This window comes from Manis pentadactyla, chromosome 11 (genome assembly GCF_030020395.1).
Source record: "Manis pentadactyla isolate mManPen7 chromosome 11, mManPen7.hap1, whole genome shotgun sequence".
Taxonomy (NCBI): Eukaryota; Metazoa; Chordata; class Mammalia; order Pholidota; family Manidae; genus Manis; species Manis pentadactyla.
This window is the reverse complement of record NC_080029.1, coordinates 117,066,093-117,093,525: the sequence shown is the minus strand read 5'-3', so window position 1 is coordinate 117,093,525 and position 27,433 is coordinate 117,066,093. Positions and strand designations below refer to the sequence as shown.

The window sequence follows — 27,433 nt, the reverse complement described above, 5'->3', positions numbered from 1 at the left end:
CGCGTGGTCAAGCCCAGGCTGTGAATGAGCATGGGTCCTAAAGCGGGCTGCCTCTGGGGAGTGTTTGCATTTGAAACAAGCTGAAGTTTCAGAGAAACTGGCACTCAGGCCAAAGTGCAGAGCTATTGTACAAGCCGCGCAAGGGCCTTTTCTCCTCACACCATCCCCTTCGGCTCTTTTAGCCCAGTGGGTCCACTTTGTGGCGCAGCAGAGCTGGGGGAAGCTTACAGGTAACTCAGTCTCTCAGCCTCACCTGCTCTGCACATTCTTATTCAATAGTAAGGTTATCTGTGGGATTGATGGGGACGCTCCAGCTAGGTGGGAAAGATGCCGGGGTCCCCGGCTAATAAAAGGCAGAGCTGTGATCTGAACCTGGGTGGGGCTCAACCAGGGGCAAGGCTTCTGCCTTCTGTTTTAGGCATCTTCTCCCGGACGGCTATCCAGAGCCTCTGCAGCGGCAGCCTGCATGGGCAAGGACGCTTCCGGAAACGGCTGGGAAAGGGTGCTAACCCACGGAGGAGGGTGCTGGTGCTGGGCCTGAGGCTTTTTTAAAGTCTGGGTGTGACCTTTTTGAAGCTGTGTTCTCAGGAAAGGCTAGAGGAAGCCTCGCTGTGTTCTTTGTCCCCACCCAGCTCAGGAGCTGTCAGAGGGGGGAGGTGGGAGCGCTCCTTGGCTGACCTCCTGGGGCCGGCTGGATGGGCAGGGCAGCTCCCCACCGCCCATGAGCCCTGTGACGTGCCCAGGCTGCTGAAGACGTGCAAGTCCAGTTTTACACAAAACACTTAGTGGCTGGGGGGCTTCACTTTGATGAGAGGACTTAAAGTCATCATCGTAACCTGTGTTCACTGAGCTCTGACTAAGGAGGCCAGAGCCCCACAGACGCGGCGTCCGCTTTAATGCTTACCATGCCCCAAGTCTAACATTATCTCCACTTCATAGATTATTGGAAAGTTGAGGCCACGACTTGTACAAAGTCACAGAGCTGGGACTCAACTCAGGACTCGTCCATAGTTTGTGCTCTCTCTCAATCGCTGTGCTATACTGCCTTAGGGTACATTCCAATTTCCAAAAAAAATAAATATATGTACAATTCTTCCTGGAACATGTCTGCTCTGAGGTTTACCACAACATAGATCCTCTAGCTAACGTTCAAAATGTGACTCCTGCTCACATTAGCCAGTCCTTCTTGAGGCTTGCACAAGACCAAGCCTTGGAGAAACAGTCCACTTATGGGAAATATGGAGTACTTGCAGTTAATTTCATACATTAGACTACAGAGACTTAGAGATCTATTAGCTATTCTAGGAACAGTGAGAGCCTAAAAAGGTCATGTCATACCTGTGTCATGTCAAGTCTGTGTCATACCTGGCCTACACGGTTTACTGCCTTTTAAAGATCCAAGTGCAACGTCTCTCTTCCAATACGCAGGTCTCACAGTGCCAAGTGGATTGTCCTGGCCCCGGATGAACGTGACAGTGGCTGGGAGTCTGCTGAAAGCCGTGGTCGCAATTTTCCTCGCTACCACATAACTTCTGAGCCATAGGTGGGTTGACACGACTCCTGAAATCCCTGCTAAATATTTTAGCATGAGGACGGAGTTGCTAAAGAGAGGAAGAAGATTGTCGAGGGCTGTGTAAATATTTAATTTTGCCCCAACTGGTGTCCTTAATTCCAGAACATTAATGTCTTTATCATAACATTCCTTCTATGACTCCAACGCTCTCCCCCCTCCCTCTTCCCAGCCCACACCCATGTAACCCTTCAGCTCCCCGGCCTGTCTTCACCACCAAAGGCCAGGGGAGCGGTGGTACCAACTGCATCATCCCTTTTTATCGTTGGGGAAACTGAGGCTTAAAGGGTCAGGGAAGCAGGTAAGTGCCCAGCCCAGGTTCCCTCTCCAGATCTTGAGCATTTTCTGCCCCACCTTGGGACCCACAGGTAGGTCCCCAGGACCTTGGGGGCCCCGAGGACTCCTCCCCTTTCTGAATTCAGTTCTTTTGTAGTAAATGACTAAAGGGAGTCATTCAGCAAATGGCTCAGAGAGAAAGATCCACAGCCTCATTCATGCCCCAGACTGTCAGGCAGGAGGTCAAGGGGCCTCAGGGCTAACGCTATGGACAGGTAACTCCTGAGTCAGTCAGCACCCGCCCTGCCCCTGCCAGCCCCAGCGGGCGGCTCCAGCTCCCCAACCAGCCACTCCATCAGCAGGAGCAACCCTGCCCTCATCCACCACTCCAGGCCCAGGTACTTCGTGCCTTATCTCTAGTTCTCAGGGCCACCTGGGTGGTGGGTGTTATCACCCCTCATTGCAGATGAAGGAGGTGCAGAGTGGCTAAGTGGCTTGTTCAAGCTCAGGCACTGGGCAAATGGCTGAGGCAGGACTCCAGCCAAAGTGCTCATTCTCTTGGTGACCCCAGACACCGAATGTGCCAGTTGGCACCCAGGACCCCCTCACAGCCCGGTCGCTGGTCTGCTGCCCCAGTGCCTGGTGAGTGCCCCCTGCCGACTCCATCCTGGCTGGTAGATCCCCAATTTTGAGCCTTATCTGCCCAAGGCACACTGCACCTACCCACTTGAATTGAAGGACCAATGTGCCAGGGAGCTTTGCAGGGTCTCATCACCCCAGGGCCAGGTCAGATGCTCACAGCTGGGCCAGAGCTCATGTGGTGGGGAGAGGGTGGCCTCACCTGGCCCCAGATTTCTTTCTTCATTCACTCCCGCACTCATTGTTTCTCAGACTCTTGCCGAGCCTCCACTCTGTGACAGACGCTGTGGTAGCCTGAAAAGTGGCCCCTCAGAGACGTCCACGTCCAGATCCCAAATGCCATCAACATATGACCTTACATGGCGGGAAGGATTCTGCAGATGCGATGAAGTTAAGGATCTTGAGATAGAAAGATTGTCCTGGATTATCAGAGTGGGCCTCTTGTAATCGCAAAGGTTCTTATAAAAGGGAGGCAGGAAGGTCAGAGTTCAGAGGAGAACATGTGACGATGGAAGTAGAGGTCAGAGCAACGCAGCCGTGAGCCGGGGAACGTGAGCAGCCCCTGGAAGCTGGAGACGCGAGGAAGTAGAGACTCGCCTGGAGCCTCCACAAGGAACGCATCCACCCCGACACCTTGATTTTAGCCCAGAGAGACTGATTTTGGACTTCTAATCTACAGGGCTGTAAGATAATAAATCTGTGTTGTTTTCAGCCATTATGTTTGTGGTAATTTGTTGTAGCTGCAATAGTAAACTAATACAGATACCAAGATAAAAGAGGTGTGGTCTCTACCTGGAGAGCATTTTATGAGACCACGCAGAATCTTCTAGAGGGCTGGTGGAATCCATACAGATGCTTGGCCCCAGCCACAAGAGTTTCTGATTCAGTAGGTCTGGCTGCGGCCGGGAATCTGCATTCTAACAAGTTCCCAGGAAATGCTGAGGCCACTGGCTGGGGACCACAGTTTGAGAACAGCTTGTGGAAAGCAATGGTTCTCAAGTTTTGATGTGTTTCAACGGTCCCAGGGATCTTGTTAACATGCAGGTTCTGAAGTTAATTTATTCATTTATTGGTTGCCATGTTTATTACCTGAACTCTCCTCTAGAATGTCAGGCCAGTGACAGCAGCCTCTAGCAATGGACACACAGTAACGTCTGCAGGATGGATGGATGAATGGGGCAAGGGTTTGGAGCTTGCTGAGCAGGGAGACCAGACACAGTGATGTGGGTGTCCTGGGGGTCGTCGCTGAAGTCACAGAGTGAATGAAATCCTTTGGGATAGAATGACAATCTGGAAGGAAAAGGGGGTGGAGGAGGTCCCCCAGGGCCCCATCACAGAAGGGGTGCAGCAGGAGTATCTACAAAGGAGGAGGAGACGGGAGAGCTAGAGACAGCCACGGGGGGAGGGATTTCTGCAGGACGGAGTCGGCAGCACCAAGAGCAGAGCCCAAAGGGGCTTCTGGATCGGGCCGAGGGAGGGACAGCGGAAGCATGGGACTCCCATTTTGGGGAGCTGGGTGGCATCTCCTATATGAAACTGATTGGTTAGGGAGGGCTTAGGCCCTCAGGTAGGCATCCATATTTTTCTCACGCAACTTAATTAGACGATTTATAAAAGCCTTGTGTGTATGTTGGCAAATCTTTTGGAGAATTCTGAGAAGAAAACTGAAATCTCCTATAATTGCCATACCCAGAAATGAAGCCTATTTATATTTTTATGTATTTCAGTCTTTAATACATGTATGTAAAACACAGAATTTTCCCTCGAATTCAGATAAAACTGTTTATATCTTTAGACCCTGTTTCTATAACTTAATACATTGTTCCATAAGTATTTTTCATATTTTGAAAAGCAAATATAATTTTTGAAGGGAGAATAATACACTTTTGCACAAATGCATCGTAATTTAACTACACCCTTATTTTGGAGTACTTTCATTGTGGTTTTAATTTACAGTGTGCTAAGACTAGCGATGCTCATCTTTCACATGTTTATTTGCCATCTTTATTTCTTCTTAAGTGAGGTATCTGTTGATGTCTTTTGCCTATTTTTAATTGGGTTATTTCTTTGCTTATTGTTGAGTCCTTTATAGGTTCTGAATATAAGTCTTTTGTCAGAGATATGATTTGTCAATATTTCCTCCCAGTCTTTATTTTAATTTTTAGTGTCTTTTGCAAAGCAAAATTTTTCATTTTGATGAATTTCAATTTATTATCAACTTTTTCATTATGCTTTTAGTATCTAAGAACTCTTGGCCTAACCCAAAGTCACAAACATTTTCTCCTGTATCTCCTAGAAGTCTTACAGGTTTGCATTTTACATTTGTGACTACGATCCATTTTAGAGTTAATTTTAGTGGAAAATATGGGGTATGTGAGGTCTTTTTTTTGTCTTGCAAATCGATGTCCAACTGTCCCATGCATGGCCTTGAACAAACCACATGAGTGTGCATGTGGGGCCGGATGCTCGCCTAGCGCCCACAGAATGGACACAGGAATCCGTCTTTGCACCACAGCCCTTTCCCCCAAGGGGAGACAGTGGTGGGCACGAAGTGCCCAGGCTTGGGTCAGATCTCCGCTGCCTTTCCAGCCTGCCCCTGACTGTCTGGCACAAGCCACACCACCTCCCTGGGCCTCGGTTTCATTAGCTGAAAAACAGCAATAATGATGCGGACCTCATTGGGCTGTGAGGGAAATGGAGATAATCTATCACCAGGCAGCGGGATTCTAAACGTCCGCTTACGGACTGGGGAGGGGATGCGCCTGAGCAGCAGTCGGGGTGGAGGGTCGGCGCTGGCGGTATTCGGACAAGAACTCCTGATGCTTGGAGCAGGGGCTGCGTCTCTGGACACCCCCGGAAGCAGCTCCGAGGCCTGCGCGGGGTTGCCTTGGTCTCTGTCCCTGCCGTGCCGAGGGCTTCCGCAGCGGTCTGTGGGATTGAGGTTAGACACTGGGAGGAACTTTCCCTGGGCCAGAGGAGGAGAACAGGAAGAACTGCGTTCGTGGCGGGGAGAGCAGCGTGGGTCCCTCTTTCCTGGCGCGCTTGCCCAGACTTCGCTCTCTCCCGCTGGAATCGCCGCGGGTCTGCCTGACCCAGCGGCCTCTGCAGCTCGGGTTCGGGCCTCCTCCTCCTCCGAGGAGGAGCGGCGGCTCGCGCGGAAGGGCCCCCGCTGCCCTGCAGGTGGCGCCCGCGGGCCGGCGCGGGAGGAGGCGCGGACTCGGTCCAGCCCTGCAGCCGTGGTCCCTCCGGCCCCGGGTCTGGTTCCCATTCTGTGCCCCGCAGAGCCTCAGGCTAGGGGCGGCAGGACCCCGGGCCCCAGGCCTGAAGTAGCTGCTGTGGGCATCAGTGCAAAGCAGGGGAAAGCCCCGGGCTTGGGGGCCACCAGCCTGCCCACGACTGTTCAGGGGCCCAGCCCTGTGGGCCTGTCCTGGGGCGGTACTCAGTGTGTGGGGAGTCGGAAGCCTGGCTCGAGGTCTGGTTCCAGTTTCTCTGTTTTCCCACCTTAACCAGTGAACAGTCCCTCCTACATCCTAGGGCCGTTGGAACACCGCTGTTACTAAACACTTCATAAAGGTTAGCGATTATTGTTATTCAGCAAACGTGGTGTCAAAGGGTCAGGAAAGGTTCTATTGCCAACTAGATGAACACTGAATGCTCGAGTCACAAGTGGTTTTCCTTTTATAAAATAATTAAGAAGATTGCATTCGTTTCCAAAAGTTAAATTGAGAATTCCAGGTTTAAGTAGTTTTGATTTTAAGTTTTGCTAATCATTACCTATAATTGTATTTGGCCTTTAAATGTTAATAGATGCTTTAAGTATTTTCGAAAAAAATAGTCATTTTTCACATACATTTTCAAAAAAGTTAAGTTTTATAATTGATTTCATTTACATGTCTACGATGAAAATATATTCAAATTGTATGCTCTGGATGTAATTCATTTTATTTATAATCCCTTGGATCACTGAGAATGAGTGCAAATAGAGATCATGAAAGTGGAGCTCAAACAAAAAAGGTAAAAAAGGAAAAGAAATAGAAAATCTTAAAAGAGACAACCTGCTTCAAATTTTTACAACTACCAACACCTTACGTGAGATTTCAACTTGCACATTCATATACAAAGGAGCTTAATAAGCGGTCAACCATGGACAATCTTCAATAAAGGTAAGTGAACACCAACAGGAAACATTAGCGGAATGTGCTTAAAATAATAAAATGATGTGCCCAATATTCAGTCAAACATAATGCTTTAATTTGGGGGCGAGGAGAGGCACTAATGGCCCAATATATACAGAAACTAAATAAAGCCTAGTTTTAGTAAAAATGACTTCAAATTTTGATGTTAAAATAGCCAAACAGGTAGGATGAGTTTTTTTTTTTAATGTAACAAATAATTATCTGGGATGTAAACTTCAAAATGAGATTCAGTTAGAGGTTAAGAAGTGACAGAAGAAATTAAAACATCTTTAAAGCAAATATTACTCAGATCGATTCGATTGTACCAAAGACAAAAACCACATCAAATGACTAACATTTATTGTATGAGTTTTGAACTACAAAAAAAGAAAAAGTCAAAATTAAGAAGTACTGCGCTGGTTTCATGCCTTTTACAGAAAGTAAACATTTTGGTTAATGCAATGAACTGAATAAGTAGATTTCAGTTAGAGGCACTGAATTGTCAAGGATAAGCCTATGATGATACCACTAACAAGATCAGAAAGAAAGTGTATAAGCAGGAATTTTGGTCAAAAATACAGCAGCTTTCTCTGTAGTGTGCACAGCTCCTGGTTCCAGTTCGTACTAGGAGATAGGAGATGGGGCTTCAACTGTGCAGATGCAAGGGTGTCCTTTGGACAACTCACTGATTGTATATGGTGTTTTCTGGATCTGCCCAAAGACTGAACATCTTGATGAAACATCAGATTTGACCTTGCAGCCTCTCACAGACTTGAAAATGCCAGCAAAGTGCCCTCAAAGGAATCAAGACAAGACACAATAGGACTAGAATTGTTCAGTGAAACAGCAGATCCTCAAACAGAAAGGGAATTATGGTCTTTGGCAGAAAATGAAAGTATTTTTAAAATCTGTGTTATCCATAATTGTTTTGTATGAACTGTTGCTTGCCCTAAGTAATGTTAGTGAAAGGTTATTTTTTTTCAAAAAAGATTTATATCGGCTGTGTTGTTTTTTTTAATGACTGCAAACAAATTTAAATGTTTAGGGAAAACTTTTTAATATAAGTAGAAAGAACTTCATATAAAATATGTAGTAAAAGCAATATTCCAATAAAATATAGGGAAATTAGAAAACAAATAAAATGCTCATATGACTATAAAGGAGAAGATTCACATTCAAATAGTCGAGTTTATAGAGACTATTTTCTAGTCATTATAGATTAAGGCTCTCTTCTCAATTGAAGAGAAATTTGAACAAATGAGCAAAATACTTGTATTTTGTATTTTCTTTATAATACCCCAGTGTTGAAAATGTGAAATAACTTAAGAAATGCTACAAAGATTCTTTATGCTAATTAAGGAATGTAATCCAACATACTTTACTGAGAAAGTCTTGGTATAAAAAAGTATCAGCTAAATTAAATGATGTGCTTAGGGATGGGTGTACTCTCCCCCACAATCTCCCTGTCTCATCACAGACCAACAGCAAATATTTTGGGGACTGGCAGGGCTAGTAGCAGCAAGCTACTGCATCAAGAGATGTTAAAATCTGCAAGTGATAGAGACTTATATGGGAAAGTGAGCATACTCTGTGATGTTTCCTGTGGTAATGCTGAATTACCATATGTAAGCCCATTACACTATTTAAACATGATATCTGAAATGTATGGCTCACTTCTGAATCTAAGTACTGCTTTAAGGAATTCACTAGTAATGCCAGTTGCTATTGTGTCAGAAAATAGAAGTTTCTCCAAACAGAATTTAAAGAAAAACTGCCCAAGAACTCAAGATTTTTGAATTTGACATTTCTGCTAATAGGACACTTTATGACTAATTTAGTAACAACATAATTCAGTAGTGTTGTTGAAATAAAGGGTGACAAATGGTGAAATTAATGAATCACATATAACTTGCATGGGTTTTTACTATTTTTCCAAACATTTTTGAACATATTTTTGAACATATATGCAAAATGTTGCAAAATTTGCAACATATTGCAAAAATGCAAACTTTAACCTTGAAATTCTAAGAATTCCCCTTATTACTCAAGCACCCTCACCTCCTGCCAGCACCAATCATAATTTTTGACGAACAGCTTGTGTGATTTTCCCTAACTGAGGTTTTTGCCTTTATGAGCGGCCTCCCCTTTGTGACCCGGTGGAACACAGGTCAAGTAGATCTTGAATCTGTGTCTCCCGAGCTACAGTTCTAACAAACCCTGAATGAAACTTTGTTTAATCTGACCGGGATCTTTGTTTCATTTCTTGGTTGACAGCCCATCAACAGAAGGCTCGGACATACATGGTAATGAGTAAATTCAGTCATTTTTGATACTTTACTAACTTTCAGTCATTAACAACCAGTTTTCAGTCATAGGGAAAACACTGCTTTTCAATTTGTCATTATTAAGGTATATTTGTGAAGGTGATTAATTGTGAGCCTGACTAATAATGTTTAAATATTTAGATGCTTGGTAGGTGGACCCCCGCCCAAGGAGTGCTGGTAGCCAGCGTGGAGCCCCTGCAGACCCACGTGTTAGGTAGACGCCTCTCTCCCCTTCTTTTGAGACTGAGGTGTAATGGGGAAATCTCGGACTGTGCAACAAGAGAGCCCACCTTTCTCGCCTTATTTTTCCTACATCAGCCATAAATTAAGGGTGATGCCGCCTGCCTCACCTCACTGTTTAGAAATCATGTGAAATAATATCTGACTTGGAGAGGACCATCAAACGGGGGGAAACTATTCCCCCCACTCCCGTGCCTGAGACCCCTGCGTTCAGGCCTGACCTCCTCCTAAGCAGCGTGGCTTGCCCCACTGTTGTGTCAGCAGCAGCCCTAGGCCATCATTTATACCACAGGCTCCCTCTTACCCCCAGCTGAGTGGTCACCCTATGATGTAAGAGAAGACAAGGATGAGCAGGAACAGGGAAGGACGTTTTGATCCTCCCACTGATCCTCCAACCTCCCTCCCCGGGATGTCCTGACCTCCAGGTTACGCTCAACGACCTAGGCGTGCCACCCCTGGTGGCTCTTCTCTGCTCAGCCTCCCCTCCTGCGTCACCCCATCTCTCTGTCTCACGAATATAGTCACAATTTTCTTGTGGTGTAAGCTCAGAAATCATTATAAACTCTAATGTCTTTTATCCAATGTATAGAAAAACCGAGATGGCTAAATGGGATAGGTTGTTACCTACTAGACATCACGAAAACACCAAATGTTCTTGACAAAATGTAGAATGAAATGTGACCCTGGAAAACGGACTTGGTAGAAATAAAGGTCACAAAACAAAACTGGGCATGGCAGAAGCTATCATCAGCGAAATGTGATATTGACAAAAACTGGATCTGTGAACCAAATTTCTGTTATAAAATTTAAGCGAGAAAGAATTGGTCCTACAGAAAATAGTTTCAATCCGCTCAAAGTGAAAAAGTGAAAAAATTGGAAATAGCTTAACTGAGCTTTATAGAAAATTGATCAAAGAATTAAATGGACTTAATGGAGTCCATTCCGGAAAACCCTTTCCCAAGGAAAATTCATCAAAGTCAGCCTACTTCCTCGTTATGTGTTTGTATTCAAAACATCTCCAGTGGATTCTCTAGGGAATTTTCATTATGAAACACGGAGAGCTGGTCAGCGGTGCGCTGGGAGCTGCACCGGAGGTCCCAGCATAATGGGTCTGGGAGGGTGTGACAGGCAGCACCTTTATGGGTGGGCCCCTCTCTCCTCCACCCCACACCCACTCCCCGTTAAGAAGCACTGGCTTAGGAAGTGGGTGCTGACAAGCAGGTCAGACGGCTCAGGGAGCTCATGGGGGCCCCCTCAGAATGCCCACAGGGACTGAAGGGTGGAAGGGTGTCAGTCTGGCTAGAGGGATGTTTCATGGCTGAGGTGCTCTTGAACTTGGGCCTTGGAGTGAGCAGACCCCTAGGACAACTGGCAACAGCAAAGAAGGAAAAAACAGAGAATTCTTTTCTACTAAGGCTGAGGAGCAACAGGCCTGTGCCCTAGGAGGAATGACTGAGGTACATCTCATGACCAGTCGGAGGGTGGAGGCGGGTATGACCACCTAGAAATCACAGGACAATACTCAGGTTACCTGTGAATTAAATCTAGTCTACAGGTGCATTTTGTTTGGTCCACCTAGTAATGATTTAATTTTTGAAAGAATTATAATGTTTCATTTTAGGCACAATCCCCATCAATCCTCATCACCTACTGACTCGATTACTCATTTACAACTATTTAATCTGCCAGGTTTCTAAAGGCTTGTGAGTTTATATTTTTAAACATAAACAATAAAATGATTTTTCACTTGGAGTTCACAGACCCTCTCCAGATCTTTGGGTGATATTTGGGGCATCTGAGGGTTCAATAGTTGTGGACAGGAGCCATGAGGCCCTGAAACGTACAAAAAATTCTCGGGGCATTTTCCTTGGCTTTCCTAGAGTTCTTGGAAGGGGGCTCCTCCACTCTCCTGAGTGACGTCCACTTAGGTAGGGCAGGGGGCTGGTCTCTGTAAGGCCCTGAAGAATTCTGTGCAGTCAGCCACGGAGAGACCAGGGCTGAGTTCCGCTCACCTTTCCTCCTCAGTGTAGTTTAATCCAGTTAGCAATTAAGAATATGAATGCACCGTGGGGTCTGCTTAGGGCACGGGCAGGCGTGGCGGCTGTCACCGGAGGCTGGGCACATTGATTTAAGGCGGCTGTGCAAAGTGAGGAACTGTGAACCAGAGAGAAAGCCTCCAGTTAACGATTTCTTCCGTCCATCGAGAGGCTGCTGGCAGGACACAGAGCCAGAGAGGGAGACGGGGACTGCAGCCTGGAGCCGGCAGCCAGCCAGGGAGGGACTGTCATGCGTGGGTGTCTGTCACCCTCCTCCTCCGGCCAAAGGGCTCCTTTGGGAGGCTGCGCCGCCTCCCAGCAAACCTCTCTCGAAGAAGGACCTGGTTACTCCGTCACCACTACGGTGTAGATGATGGAAACAGGTTACTATTTAGTCTGCTTTTTAAATGGAATCTTAATTCAGCCCGAGGGGTAGCTTGCCAGGATGAGGCAAGGGTGAGTCAGGGAGGCGTCTGTGAGGTGGGTCTTGGGGGAAGGGCCAGGGGTCTTTTTCTCAGACTCAAATCCCTTTTTTCCAACCAAGAAATGGAATTGTTCTTGGAAACCCAAGGACTGCTGGGCATTTCTTCCGGGGGGCTCTGGTGCGGGCCGTGTGCTCCGCCCACTGTAAAGAGCCGCTGAGTGTGATTTTCCAGACTTCTCTCTGTTTTCTGTTAATCCTACTTAGCTACACTTTTTGGCCAGAGGATCTGCTGGGCCCACCAGACCTGGGCAGAACCCTGGATTTCCTGTGGGAGGTGGGCAGGCTGCAGTGTGTGTGTGCGCATGTGTGTGTTCGCACACGTACACATAGATCTGGGCTCACCCGACCCACCTTCCCGACTGAGCACCCAGAGAACTCCAAAATGAGAACCCTGGAAACTGGCTTATTTTCGTGGGGGGTGATGGAAAAGAGGAGGTCCTTGGCTGATGGGGATTCAGTCTCCACCCTGGGTCATGCCCTACTCCCCTGAGAGAGAGACAGCCTTCCCTTTAGAGCTACTGGAAAAGGAGGAGAAGGGCCCAGAGCACCTTAGCAACCAGGCGAAGGACCCTGCATACAACCGCTAAGGGCAAACGGGCACACTGTTGGTGGCTGAGCCAAGACAGGGAGGCAGTCACACGCTTCCCTTCTTTGCGCCCTCATCAAGCCATACTCCTCTTCGTTCCTTGAGCTTTGCTCTCTGCTTCCCAACAGGAAGGAAAACTAGATACCAGCTAGTTCTCACCCTTGGCTGCACGTTATAACCAGCTGGGATGTTCAGGCCACACCAAGAACAGATAAAATCAGAACCTGTGCAGAGAGAGCCCCAGGCCTCCGTGTGGTGTGTAACTCCCCGGAGATGCAGGCAAGCTGAGAACTGGTGCGCTCATAAGTCCTTCTCAAGTGCTAATACCAACACCAGTTACCCGCGGATACTGGTGAAATGCTAACTTGGATTCAGTAGGTCTCGGGTGAAGCCGGAGTCTTCATATCCTTAGGCTCCTGGGCGATGCAATGCAGACGCTGGTGGGTGTGACAGCTCCGTCAGGGTGCTGGGAGGGGAGGGCTGGCTCCAGGCCTGCTCTGTTCTTGGAAGCTGGCTTGCATGCATTCATCCAGCCCCCCACCCAGCATTTATCGAGCTCACTCTGTGCTAGGTGCTAGGACTACTGTGTAGACCAAGGAGTCCAGCGCCTGCTCTCAAGGAGGCTGTATTCTGGGGAGGAAGAGGAGCAGTGCACCCACAAACCATCCCTGGACAGCCCGTTTCTGCTGGTGAGAGAGGCTATGCAGACACAAGAAGCAAGGAGCTGTGACGAGTGATGTCTGGAAGGTGGTGTCTGGCGTGATGTCTGAGCTGGGTGGTCAGAGAAGGCTTCACCGAGGACCTGATATTGGAGCTGATGACCGAAGAGGAGAAGCCAGGCCCGTGAAAAACTGGGAAACAGACTTCCAGGCAGGACTGGCAGTGCAAAGGCCTGAGAGAAGCTTGGCAGTCCAAGAAGCCTCAGCCTAGGGCACAGTGTGTGATGCGAGAAGCTAATAGCCACAGTCAGGCAGGGGCAGAGGCCGGGGCAGCTGGCTGTGGGGATCCCAGCCTGGCGAGGACTTTGGATTCTGTTTTTTGACAATGGGAAGCAATTGGAGAGTGTTACACATCTCAGGCAGAGACCTGGCCCTTGTGTCACCCACACCTAGGAGTGGCCCTTGATTCCTCATTATCCCTCACCCTGCACAGCCAGTCCATCAGCCACACAGACTTAATGCAACCCCATCTCACCACCTGATGCCAGTCCTGGCCGCCCCCACCCCTCAATGGGGCTCCTGCAGTGCCCTCCCTATTGGGCTCCTCACTCCCATTCGTGCCCTGCAATCCCACACTCACACAGCCAGAGAGTCAATGAGGCGTCCCGGTGCAGTTTCTTAACCTGCCTCCCACAGCTGGGGAGGGAAGGTCAGTCTACCTCCAACACAATGCAGCCCTTCTCGTGACGGCATGAAGCCGAATGGCTGGGAGCCACTCAAGTGGCACGAGACTGCTTGGGTTTTCCCTAGGAACATAATACAAGTATTTTTCTGAAAAGCTTACAAGGTAATTGGCACATTAAGATGTAGTATTTTTTGTCCCCTTAAAATATTTTCTTTAAATAACCCAGCTTTAAACAAGGCAACTGGGCAAATTGTTTTACCTATTTCAGACTTTGGGTGGTTTTCCGGGTCACTTTCTCCTGTACTGTCAGGGAGCGTTTAACGTGAGGACACAGGGGAGCTGATAACCAAAGAGAACAGAAGCCGAGAGAGAAGTGCGCCCACCCCCCCCTTTCATGCCAAGCCTAGGGCCAAAGCAGACAAGGCCTTGCACAGCTCCGCACCCGGCAGCCTGACTCTGGGGCTCCTGTCTAGACTCCCATATAAGATACGCACACAGCACACAATCAAGAGACTTAAACTGCAAGTGTCAATTCAGCTCTGTCACCAGCAGACCGATCCTGAAAAGTGACCACACGCTGGTCCTCTGCTCCTCCTTTAAAAGGAGAGGCCCACTCCACTGGCCGCTAGGACCACTCTGAGGATAAGCTAAAATGATGAAGGGACTCTCAAAAGTTTAATGTAGGAAGCTTTCAATATCATTAATGCAAACTCTAATTTAGAATTTGTAATATTTTCAATACTTGTTGTTTTCATAGTTAAGAATTAAGTATGTGGACCTCCTAGATCTGTCCCTTTGTGGTCTTACAGGCAGTTATTCTCACTCCTCACTGCATCCCCCGCAGCCACAGAATGCCTGGTAACTGCTGTGAATCCTCCCAGATGTTTTCTGTGCATTTACAGGCATGTGTATGCATTTGCACATACACAAGCACACTCTACTTACATCTTAACTCTGGGTGCTATACAGCTTTGAAAGTCTATTTGGGAAGACAGTAAACAGCAGGAGGGTGTTGGGAGAGGCCCCAGAGGGCGGTAATGCTGGGCTGTCCCAAACATAATGCAAACAGAGTCCAGGGATGCTGAAGAAATGGGGTGACATAACAAGGCAACTTGATCACTGAAAAAACCTCCCGTTTGTTTCTGGGCTCCTGTAAGCATTTAGCGGAGCCAGTCCGTTTCAGCAGCTCTGATGTAGAGCCCACAGATGAAATGAGCTTATCTCCTCATCTGCGGGTGAGCACTGCGGCTGAGCTCTGCATTCCTCGCTGAGCACACTGTGTGGGGCCCCTGGGGTACAGTCAGGAGATAGCGGAACATGGTTATTGCTTGAGGATGATGGTTCAGAGCAGGGACTCTGGGGTCAGACGTACCTGGCTTGTAGCCCTTGGCTTGTCAAATAACTGAATCACGTCTGCCAATTTGTTTAACTTCTTCAAGTTTGTTTTTTCAACTATAAAGTTTACCTTGTATTTCTTCCCAAGATCATCAAAAGCATTAGCATGCATATGGAGTCCTTTTGTAAAAGCCCGACTGTGGGCCCTTGGCCACTCTGGCTTTGGGCATTGCCACCACTGCTTGGTCTTTGATTTTGGAGAGGGAAGGCTCCCCAAAGCCTACCAGAGGAAGAGTGCTCCGGGCTGTGGCTCCAAGCAGGGATGGGATCTTCTCGCCTTTTCTGTCCTGGCAGGTAGCACACGACTGGTAGGAAGGGGCTCAGAAGTGCTTAGTGGAAAGAACTGCATGACCTTGAGCAAGTTAGTCACACGGTGTTTCATTTCTGCATCTACCACCAGAGTCAGGCTTCCATCGTGGTGAGCTGTCAGTGAGATTGTCTGGGGAGCATCTACAAGGGTGTTTGTTCCCTCTCCCTATTCCTAAATGAAAATTATCAAGGAACACCAATCCAAAACTATAGTTTGCTATACCCAGACACCAAGAACTCTGACTATTTATCCGAGCTCACATCAGGTTGCCTGGGTAATATCTTCTGGTGGATATTGCCAGATGGAGACGGGGCCTCTCTTTGCTGCCTGCAGGAGTTGGAAGATACGCTGTCCCCTGATTACCTTCCCAAGCCTCTGATCGGATTTGGGGATCAGTCTGAGGCCACCCACTCTAAATTTGATTGAATTGCAGGACTTAATTTCACTCGTGCTTAAAAGGAAAGACAGAATAACAGGCATTAAATTCCAGTCATACCCTTCTGCCAAGAACCCCAATCCCCACTTCACCCCAGGGATCTCCTTCCTTCTCTAGTCCCCGAAGGTATTAATGCTCTTCACCAGACTTGCTAAACTGAAATGGAGCAGCCATTCTCTTTTTTTTTCTCCATTTTATTTTATTTTTATTTTTTGAGAGGGCATCTCTCATATTTATTGATCATATGGTTGTTAACAACAATAAAATTCTGTATAAGGGACTCAATGCACAATCATTAATCCACCCCAAGCCTAATTTTCGTCAGTCTCCAATCTTCTGAAGCATAACAAACAAGTTCTTACATGGAGAACAAATTCTTACATAGTGAATAAGTTACATGGTGAACAGTACAAGGGCAGTCATCACAGAAACTTTCGGTTTTGATCACGCATTATGAACTATAAACAATCAGGTCAAATATGAATATTCGTTTGATTTTTATACTTGATTTATATGTGAATCCCACATTTCTCCCTTACTATTATTATTTTTTAAATAAAATGCTGAAGTGGTAGGTAGATGCAAGATAAAGGTAGAAAACATAGTTTAGTGTTGTAAGAGAGCAAATGTAGATGATCAGGTGTGTGCCTGTAGACTATGTGTTAATCCAAGCTAGACCAGGGCAATAAAACATCCACGGATGCAGAAGATTTCTCTCAGAACAGGGGGGGTGAGGTTCTAAGCCTCACCTCTGTTGATCCCCAATTTCTCACCTGATGGCCCCCCTGCGACTGTGCCTGTCTTAAGTTGTTCCTCCCTTGAGGAATCTTACCCGTCTCTGGCTAACCAGTCATCTTCCGGGGCCATACAGGGAAATGTAAAGTTGGTAAGTGAGAGAGAAGCCTTATTGTTTGAAAAGGTTAGCTTTTTACTTCTTTGCATATTTATGCCCTGTGGCTTCTATGCCCAGCATTTGTCTTGAGGTATCTTTACCACTTGGAAGAATTATGATACTCGGTAAATTTGATATGAGGCACGAATTCTATTTAAGGGTTGTAATTAGGAAGGAAGAAGAAAAGCTATAGAAGTAGCAGGCGGCAGAAAACATGGGAAGATTGATTATTTCTTTGACATATCTTCTTGTAGAGTAACTTAAGCATGTATAGGTTTTAAACTACTAATTAAATTTGGAGCAGCCATTGTTATCTAGTGATTTCACCAGGTGCTGGTCAGAAGAGAGCAAAACCCCAGGAAGACACTGGCTCTTCCTGGTAGTAAGCCCAGATGAATGAGCGTGGGGGTGCTCAATAACACCCCATCTAAACTGTGCATTTACCATCAGTCAGTTCATGGGCTGCTCTACTTGCAACAGGACTTTTTTCTTCTCCTTTTGTTCTCTTTGCTAGTGTTCCTCAGTGGTTTGCTTTGCAGTCCTACAAATCCTCCTACTCTTGAGAAAGGATTAGCAGTGTTGTTGCTATTTAATATTCAGGAAACGCAACGCGCACACACGTTACCAATCATGCTTACCAGATGGTAAACATAGCTCCTTGCACCAAAAAGTGGGCAGCAAACCCTCACATTCATCACCAATACAACATTTAAGTTCACATCCATTTTCAATTTGACGTCCTTAATGAGTTGGTATAATGAAAATCAATATTTCACCCCTATAGCATTAACTTTTTGTAAGTTACAATAATGCAGACTTGAGATTTGAAAAAATTGTCGTTCAACAAAATCTCACAGCTTGCAATTTTGTATCTATATACATTAACACCTCATAGTTTTATATTTGGGATGGGCTAATGCAAATGGCACATGGTAAGAATAAAATCTAGCAGCTGTTTGTGTCTATGTATTTTTTAACAACACTGTTTAAGTTTAGTGGTTACCTTTTGTTAGCTTATAAAAAACTTTATTAGTTCTCTTTCACTGGACTTAATATGAGGCAATTGAACCCTATGGGCGGAGTAAATTCCCAAGGCTACAATGGTAGAGCCAGGGAGCTCTGTCTCCTGAGCTCAAGTCTAGATTTCTGCCTAAAGAGCTGAGTTTTGGGCTTAGCTGATTATTAGCAGATTCAATGGCAATCCTCGCAAGTTCAGTTTCTGTGCACTTAAGAGTGAAGAATGGTTGTTATAGGCAGAATTGTGTCCCCCCCCCAAATCCATGTTGAAGTTCTGACCCCTGGGATCTCAGATTGTAACTGTACTTGGAGAAGGCACCTTTAAAAAGGTAATTAAGGTAAAATAAGGTCATATGACTGGGCCCTAATTCCCTATGACTGGTGTCCTCATAATTAGAATGTGGACAACAGACTGAGGGAAGACCATGGAAGGGCACAGCAAGAAGGCAGCCACTTGCAAGCCATGGAAAGGGGCCTCAAATGAAACCAGATCTGATACCTTGATTTTGGACTTAGAACCTCCAGAAATGTGAGAAAATAAGTTTCTGTTGTTCAAGCTGTCCTGCCCATCTGTGGCATTTTGTTACAGCAGCCTTAGCAAATAGTGGCCCAGATTGGAGGAAAATGTAGATTTTACACTGTATTTTCTCTATAATGGAGAAATATACCACTGTTATTAATTAGGGTTCGCTAGTTTTAAGTAATAGAAACCAAGTCCAGCCAACTTAAGCACACTTAGGGAATTTATCCTAAGGACACACTATCTCATGGAACGAGAATGGAATGCAGCTGGCTTTGGAAATGCATTCAATCCAGGGCCTGGATTCTATTTTCATCTCTGCTTTTCACTGTGTATCTGCTTATTTTTTTATCCATCCCAGTTTCAGATTCCTGGGGAAGAGATGGACTGGCCCAGCTTGAGTGGCCCTAGCCTGACAGTCAAGACCAGAGGAGGCAGGGTTACATGGCACACAGTGGCTGTCAGAGCTGTGGAGACGAAAGAGGCATTCTCAGGGAAAGAGGCTCATCAGACGACGGAGTAAGTCCTCTGGAGCGTGGAGGGTCTAACCTCTCTCAAGGGCAGCGGGGAGGCAAACACGTGCGGCTGTGTGCGAAAGCAGACTGGCCAATGCACTAGCAGTTTAGCTAAGATAGCAAAATCAGTGCAAGAGCAGCCTAACAGCCGCGTTCAACCTTATGGCTGTTTCCCAACTGAGGATGATAGAGAAGTTAAGAGATGCCAAGAATGTTGGTTAGCAGCCTGTCAAATATGTGCACCCGTCAGCTGGAGAGAGTTGACTAGTGATCAGTTGGAATTCCATTATATAAATGGTGTGGAATGTTTACAGTCCAAACAATAATATGCAATGAAACTTTGGTTTCATATATATTTGGGTGCCTAATCATTACTCTCTGAAAAGAAGAGGGGAGAAAGATTAAATAATATTGTTTTGGAGAAGAGGCAAGTATTGAAAATACAGGAAGGCTGAACTTTCAAATAAATCTAAATCAGACAAAAATGGTTACCAGCCTGAAATGGCACGGGGAAGGGCACCCTCAGAGCTGTCGTGGCTCCGTTTATGCTCACACTACCACCCCTCCTTTTCTTCTACCTGGTACCCAGGCCGGAGGCCCCCAGTGAGGCCCTACCTCCTCTGTAGCACCTTCTCTGACTATCACACAACTGGCATTTTATTTTTCTGATACTGTTCTGTGGATATTGTGTTCCCCCTAGAGAGTAGCCCTTAGAGTTAAGGCCCATGTGATATACTCTTTCCCACTTTGTCTTAAAGGCTTGATGTGCCTTTACTGAACATTTGTTCAGCCTGACTAGTTGTCACTGGTTGAACAGAAAATGACGCTCACACATCTGCCTGCTGGGCTCAAATAATCTTAGAATAATTAGAGAAGAGAAACAGCCAGGTGTATTCCTTTTACGATAAAAACTTTATTTTACAATTTTATAAAGCAGCTTTACATTAAGCACAATCAGTTTACTTTGTATAGAAACAAAATACCTTTCCATCTGCAAAAAAACCAAGTTTTGCTGTATATAAAACTAACATGTGCACATTGTGCTTAAACTGCAAAGTCTGTACAGCTTTACAAAGGACCACCCTTCAGAAGGGCATCCAGTAAACACTTTATTGCATATTTAACACATGGTATATAGCCCACATGTACAATGGAGAAACAAGAAAAACAATTACAAGGAGAATGAAAATAGCAGCTTTCAGTGAACGTTTGCACACTGACAAAGAAAAAGGACTGCCGCATCCGGAGAGTTGTGCTTTGTGTCATTTTTGTATTTGCTCACATACACTGGATGGTATTTGGATGAAGCCTTTATGTACAATAACTCCCAAAGGGTCAAACCTGACCATCATCTGGAAACTTTTGGCTGATTTTGCAACTGAAGTGGCAACTGATTTAACATCAAAGCTAACCCTACAAAACTAATATCCATCATCCTGAAACTAAGAAAAATTTAAAGAAACAAAAGTTTAAAATACCTTCTCCGTTCTCTGTAAGCTCAGAATAAGTAAACATTTTACATGATTAAAAACCCTAGAAAACTCCATAGGTGTTTATGAACAAAAATACAATGGCTAGTGTTGGGCAGTGTTCCTCCACATATGCCCCCGATCACCTGCATCAGAATTACCCGAATGCTTGTGAAACATGCAGAGTATTGTGAAGAGTATTGTGCTCCCCAGGAAGAGTTATTCAGTATCTGGACTGTATTTCAAAAAGCAACCAGGTGATTCTGAGGCATCCTGAAGTTTGAGAACCAGTGGTTTGTACTGACAGTGTTGCTACAAGTTCAACTCTCTTAGAAAATTCTGGAATCACAAGAAAAATCAAGTTGCTGTTGCAATGTGAAAGGCAGTGTGACACCGATAGCAACGAAATAGCAATGCCATTTCTAGATCAAAATGTCCTTCCTTTTTCAGTGGAAAAGGACAGCCACATTGTTAAGGCACTGATATTTGTCACAGAGGCAGTACCATGTTGTTTTCACTGATTCCTTTAATCTTAAGTATTGGTTTGCAAACATAGGCAGAAGTCTGCACTGTTTCAAAGAACAACAAATATGATGAAGTAAAGAGGAGAAAGTTTATTTTTGAGTGTTGAAGTTAAAAAAGGAGTCCAGATATTCTTGTTGAGACATCTAATGTATAAGAATGACCAAGTTCAAAAGCTAGGGAGAAACCTAATACCCCACAACTATTTTGTTGTGGGCAAAAGAGAGCTGCGGTCACATAAATTGACAATTTAAGCTTACATTTCCATGGCCAGTTTATTATTGTCTTCAGTGTAGATCTACATACCTTTTTTGTTCTGCCCTCTTTGCCATTAATAAACGTATTTTGCACATACATATCATACTCACGTGTATACATGTATTTTCTAGTTTCTAAGCAGTGATGGTAGGCTGAGTTCAGTTAAGATGTGCTGTGAGGACAGGTGCCCACCTGGTTCTTGATGTGCACTTAATACAAGTCACAGACAGACTGCACTGGACATGTGGGATGGCGCTGTTCCCATCTGTAAAGTCACTGTGTGATTTAGGGTACTGTCACACAAAACAAGACAGCAAAATTAACCTCCCTTGATTTGACCCAATGGCTGGAGCCCTACAGGAGCCACTGCCCAGGACATAAGGGTTATGAAACCTATTTATATGAGGTACAGGGGGAAATAAAACCAAACAAAGGCCTGAATACACATGCACAGCAAATGCAGCAGCACTGCTTCACCCAACAGCTGAAATAATTTAAAATTAAAATTGCAGAATTGAAACACTGATGCAGAGTCAGTGGTTTAGAAAGCTGACAACCAAGAATGATCTAAAAAGTAAAAAAGACCTGCTATGATTACTGTATGTAATATTTGACCTAGTACTTTTCTTTAAAGGGGGAAAGAAATCCTGAAAGGGCAGTGGTAGTGGACTTATCAAAATTCCTAGCTCCTTCCCCAAGTAGGCTTGTAATAAAATCTCCAAAATGTCCCCAAAATGCTCCCCCCAAATAGACAAAACTCTCAAGCGTAGTCAGAAATGAAATACAAAATTCTAGATAGTGACAAAAAAACCCCATCACAATGGGGGTGGGAGTTGAACAGACTGATTATCAAACCTTTACTGATTGTAGATCAAGTTTCATAAAACCAATAGTATTTTTGTAATTTCTTGTGCAGTCAAGTTTCATTTAAGTTGTGCTTACATTCGTGTAATTGTGAAGCCTGAACACTGGTTGCATTTTAATTTACACATTTTAAGAAAATCATAAATTCAAAATATTCTCCATATGTAACAAGCTAAACAAATGCAACAAATGCTCCTTTGCCTCCAAGAAATTAATCCATAGAAAAGAAACATCATTTCATTTTAAAAAGGTGCACACAGTCCACTATTCAGGCTACAAGTACATATTTACTGTATTACAGCACATTATTTTTTAAAGTCAGTTTTCAACATAAACATAAATAATCACATTTTAAAAGAGCCCCATACTAAGTTTTTCAGTAAGTGCTAGACAGCTGGCCAGTAACAGCTATTTACCATTATCTTTCCCAAGCGGAGAGGGACTGGCCTGTGGAACCATACAGGGTGATAAGCGAGGCAAAGTTAAACACCTTTGTTTAGCCCACGGGCTAAACCCTTTCCTGCTCTAAATGTCACTTACACTTCTGAACACCCAACCCACGGAATGCAATTATCTCAGAAGACTAGTTTTAAGGATCATTTATCGCTTTGATGTAACCCTAGTATACAACCTTTTAAAATGTGCCTATGCTCTGCTGAGACACAGCCTGTAGTTTCAGCAGAGGCTGAAACAGTTTTGGTTCTGAGCTCTAGTTGTGCTTTGCCCTGCTGCCTTTAAGGTAGCTTTTCCATCTCTTGACAAATTCTTTGAAGACTGGGGACTCATCAATGGTGCTGAGTAGCTGCAGTTGGTTGATGTGGGTGGTGTGATAGTCCCAGCGAGCCAGGTTGGGGGCAATGCCAAGCATGAAGTGCCGGAGGTCATAGATGGTTCCCGAGCCAGTGTCGTACAAGGGGAGCATGGCCTTCAGGGACTCCACGCCACGCTCATACAGGGACCTCGCTTCTTCCCCGAGTTTTTCTCCTGCAGTTTCTTTTAAGTCGTAGAGCCCAATTAAAGAATACATAAAGCCATTTAAAACAAAAGAGCTAGGTGTGGTTGGATATTCTTCATACCAGTCATGTTTATTCATAAACACAGCTTTAACTCCATGCTGCTCAGATAGAAACTTGTAAGGGGCCGTTGCCCTTAAAGCTGAATTGAGGAATATATGGTCTTTTGTGAACAGATAGGCCCTGACTAATGTAGAAATGGCTTGCCCTTGGGCCATGGCAGAGTACCATCCTGGTTCTAAAGACTTGAACCCTTCCCCTAACTTACGGGTCACCATAATTGGCCAGCCACCTTTCTCATCCTGGTTCCTTACCAGCCAATCACTGGCAGCAAAGAACGCAGCCATATGGGCTGTGGTAGAGATGGTAATGTTGTCGAGGAATCCTTTCCCTTTTGCGATCAACTTAACCACTTTCTTGGGCATTATTTTGGTTGGCTTGACAGCTTTTGTGTTGGAAAGACCCACTCCTTTCCTGAGGTCAGTGACCAGGTCCCTGGTAACTGTGCTCCACGAAGTTCGAGGCCCGATGCCATAGTATATGTCTCTTTCTTTAAAAGCAATTAGCTGGGTATTTGAGACATAATGTACAGTGAAGAGCTGATTCTTTTCTGTGGTCTCTAGAACCACGGACACACTTCCATTTGTCAAGAACTTGAGGTCAAATGAAATAATAAAATCTTTTGTGTTGCCCAGTTGTAAGGACACACCTTCACTGGTTTCTGTAGGGAGAAATATACCAACAAACACTGATTAGAATAAAAGTTCTTTGTATTTAGAAGTTAACTGCATCATCCTTGATAATGACTGACCATGCAAAATTAACATGTCAGTATTTTATGGGTCTATTATTTTTATTTTTAAACTAAATTAATCATAAACATATGACAGAATTGGTGAGCCATGACAGCTGTGAGTATCAAATCAAAGCTCTTATTTTTTAGCCTGATTTACATTAGAAGGTTAAGAGTAAATGGCTAGGATACTGTTGATAAAAATGCCTTTCCTAGATTAAATGCTGGCTGATCGATGACTGTTCCAGTATACCTGTTTTGCAAGTAAGAAAAAAACAGCCCCAAACTGGCTCAGCATATAATATTTCGAGACAGAGGCTAGAAGAAAAGAATGGTTATATATGCAATATTTTTTAACACTTAATTAACATTAAGTATTTATTATGTTCTAAATGTTTTTCACATATTAACTCATTTACTCCTCAATTACAAGAGTAGTGCTGTTATTACTCTCACTTTATAGATGACCAGCTTAGACACCGAGGAACTATGTGACTTGCCTAAGACACAAAGAGCTGGGGCCCAGTTGTCTAGTCTGGCCACACAATACACACCCGTAATCACTAACTGATGCTGAAAATGGTAGGTTCGTTTCCAGATATTCATTGGAATTATGAATAAAATTTCTGGAAAATAAGCAGTGGGTTCATGTAGTCAACAAAAAGTGAGGGATACTAGGGGAGGTGGAGGTAGAAGGATAGGCTTTGGAGTCAAAAAAAAACCAAATATTTTTCGAATTCTTAGTCTACCACTGACTGGCTTTGAGTTGTTCAAGAAGATGTAGCTCTTTGAGCCTCAGTCTGTTTACATGTTAAGTATAGATAATATTACTTTCAAGATAATTACAAGGATTAAAAAAAATAGTGTCTTAGAACATAGTAAAAAAGGATGGTGTTATTATTAGTCTAAAGCCATTGGCTTCAGGGGCTGATGAAACAGTAAAAGCCGTTTTATCTGTTGAATTATCAAGTAGGAAATATCTTAACATATCTACAATACAATGATGGCTGACTTTCAGAAGGCTGACTTCTGAATACTGCTGGTCTAGATCTACCAAGAAAAGAAACTGGGAATATAAAACCAAACGGCAGCAGTAGAAAGAACAAGAATGACAAAAATATACATAGTACAAATCCTATAGTATTAATGGTACATATGAAATTCTTGATCTTTTTAGAGCTTAAGATTTCAAAACACATACATATGTATTATCACATTTGACCCTCACAATAATCTGAGGATAGTAGAGCAGTAATTACTATTTCCATTTTACAGATGAAGATATAGAGGCTTTGTGAGGTTAAAAGTTTGCCCAAAGCTAATGCTAATTAGTGGTAGGGTAGGGACTAGAAACCAGGATTATAGGATGGGAGTTCAAAGACTATGAAAAATAAATTGATAGTAGAAATGGCATTCTTATGAGACTGGTCAGTGGAAAGATGAGTTAGTTTTCTAAACATAGCCACAGAATCAGATATGATTTGAAGAGTCCTTGAGGAAATCTTTCAGTGTGTCACCGGAATCAAAGATTGGAAATGTGAACTGATTCCGTATACAGTGTGATCAACTTGGAGAATATTAGCATGTTGAATCGATCACTTAACTCTCCCAACATTAGACTCTACCAGTGTGGATGTAACTGAGCCAAGGCTCTTAATTATTTTACTTGATGGAATAGACGATTATGAAAATTGTATCAAGAATGAGAACATATTGATAGACTTAAATATAGAATGATGTTTTGAGTTTTAAAAAAGTGATTTCAGAAGTACACTTTCAATATAGCAAAAATCCATTTTATCTGAGCATTTTCTCTTAACTAGCGTTTTCCTGCATCTATAATAAAATGCAATCTGATGCTCAGTCAGTACATCCCTGAAACACGGCAAAATTCTGAATTGACTTATGAATCACTGAAGATTAACTTATATTCAGTAGAGAAGACTACCTTGGGCGCTACTTATTTTTTCATTCTTAGGATAATGCCTCATCAAGCAGACATATTACTAACTATGATATCCATTCTCACCAAACGGGATGACAATGAGCCTCTTCCGTAGTCCAAATGGGAGGAAGGTGAAGAATTGCCCATTTTCCTTTCAGAATTCTATTCTACTTTTTGCTTTATGTATACAAATCCAATGAAATGATATGGTTCAATCAATCACCTTACATTTCAATTTAACAGATTAGTTGAAAGAATTCAGCAATAAATAATGTCATGGGATGTAATCTCTTTAAAAAATCATTATAAATTTTCCTAAAACTTTACTTCTGTTACTGAGCCACACAGAAGTGAAGAAGTCACAATCCCCAATTTAAATCAACTAATGAACAATTATAGTGTTAACAATCTCATGATAGGTCTTTTCATTACCACTTTATAGATGTACAGAGGTTAAATAATCTGTCAATCTCACTCAGAACGATGTAATGGTAGCAAATGGGATGTGACTATGGTTCTGGCAACCATTTTGGAAATGCGCCAGGCAAGGTTCTGAGCTCTACTGGGTGTCCTGTGCTAGACAGAGATCCCTGCTCTAAATCGGCTAATAGAAAGTTTTGAGTTTTTTATTGTTTGAAATCTATCTCTCTGGATAGTTATTCCTACGAGTCACGAGAAGTGTCTATTTTTGGTATATGTGCTGTATGTACATGTGATTTAGGCAACAAAGGATGATAAACATTTAAGAATAGTCTTTAAATTAGTATTGTAACATAGAACACAAATCATCATCATTCATTTACTTAATCAACAGACTTACTATGTGGAGTGTTTCTATTCAGAACCTGGAGGAACACTGAGAGATAAGGGTTAGGCATTAAAAGAGAAGCTCTCAAGAAGTCCGAAAAAGAGTGGCTACAGAGAGAGGAAAGTGAGGTCATGGAAAGGAAGTGATGAGAGAGCTTCAGGAAGGGGAAAGCTAATGTACTTTAACAGAGGAGGGTAGGTATAAAGTTTCAGTTCATTGCATTTTAAAATTAGGAAGAAAAACAAAACAATTCAACAAATAAACCAATAAAAAATGTGCTGCAGACCCATGTGTAGTTCTTTCCTCTAGATGATTTTGTTTATTTCAGGGAAAAAAGTCAAAGCCAAGAAACAAAAAGTAAAAGGCCAGCAGCATTCATCCCTGTCCTCTAGACCCTCGCCTCATTAAGGTCTGTGCTTTTATGTGTAAGTTCCAATTTCTTCTCCAATTTATCTCCCACAAGGTCTAAAAAGCGTCATCTCCCATACCTATGCTTCAATAAAACAGTCTCATTTCTTTGGTTTCCTTCTGCTCCCATGTAACCCTAACTCACTCTCCCTCATACGCTTGTACCTAATGCAACTCCAGGTACACCTGAGATATCCAAACAAGCACCCCATTCCCAGCATACTCCCACCACCCAGAGTTCCAGCTGTGAGTAGCTTGTGTTCCGCTGTCAGAGCGGTGTCACAGATAGAGTTCTCTCCAAATGCTTAAAACCACCTCAGAAAGTAGTTTCATTTCTAGCTACCGGATGCAGAATGAAAGGCTAAAGTGAGGGTCCCTGACTTAGTGTAAGGAGACCTATCTTTTTTATTACCCAAGGCATACAATGAAAAGTGCATAGTGAAATCTATTGCTCTAAACAAGATAGAGTTCAAAAGATTGTTCTAGAAAACTTGCCAATACTTGAGATCAAGATGAGGGCTGCTGTTTTCCACCCTAATCCAGACATTAGTACAAAAATAAATCAGTGTAAAAATAAACTCCTTGGGTATACCC

The 27,433-nt window shown here is 44.0% G+C and overlaps 1 protein-coding gene and 1 long non-coding RNA gene across 4 annotated transcripts in view; one reads left to right on the top strand and one right to left on the bottom strand.

Annotated features, from left to right (window-relative positions):
• The window catches only part of LOC130679623 (uncharacterized), a 56,104-nt gene extending 39,273 nt beyond the window's left edge, over positions 1-16,831 (top strand). Inside the window, exon 3 of the long non-coding RNA XR_008992651.1 lies at positions 16,230-16,831. This is a non-coding gene — a long non-coding RNA (uncharacterized LOC130679623). The remainder of the gene's footprint in view (positions 1-16,229) is intronic.
• Positions 16,832-19,652: 2,821 nt separating this feature from the next.
• Positions 19,653-27,433, bottom strand: part of GLCE (glucuronic acid epimerase) — a 123,903-nt gene continuing 116,122 nt past the window's right edge. For all 3 annotated transcript variants that reach the window (XM_036932322.2, XM_036932321.2, XM_036932323.2), the window contains one exon: positions 19,653-23,606. In XM_036932322.2, the coding sequence (XP_036788217.2) occupies positions 22,582-23,606 (1,025 nt within the window). In that variant the 3' untranslated portion in view covers positions 19,653-22,581. The remainder of the gene's footprint in view (positions 23,607-27,433) is intronic.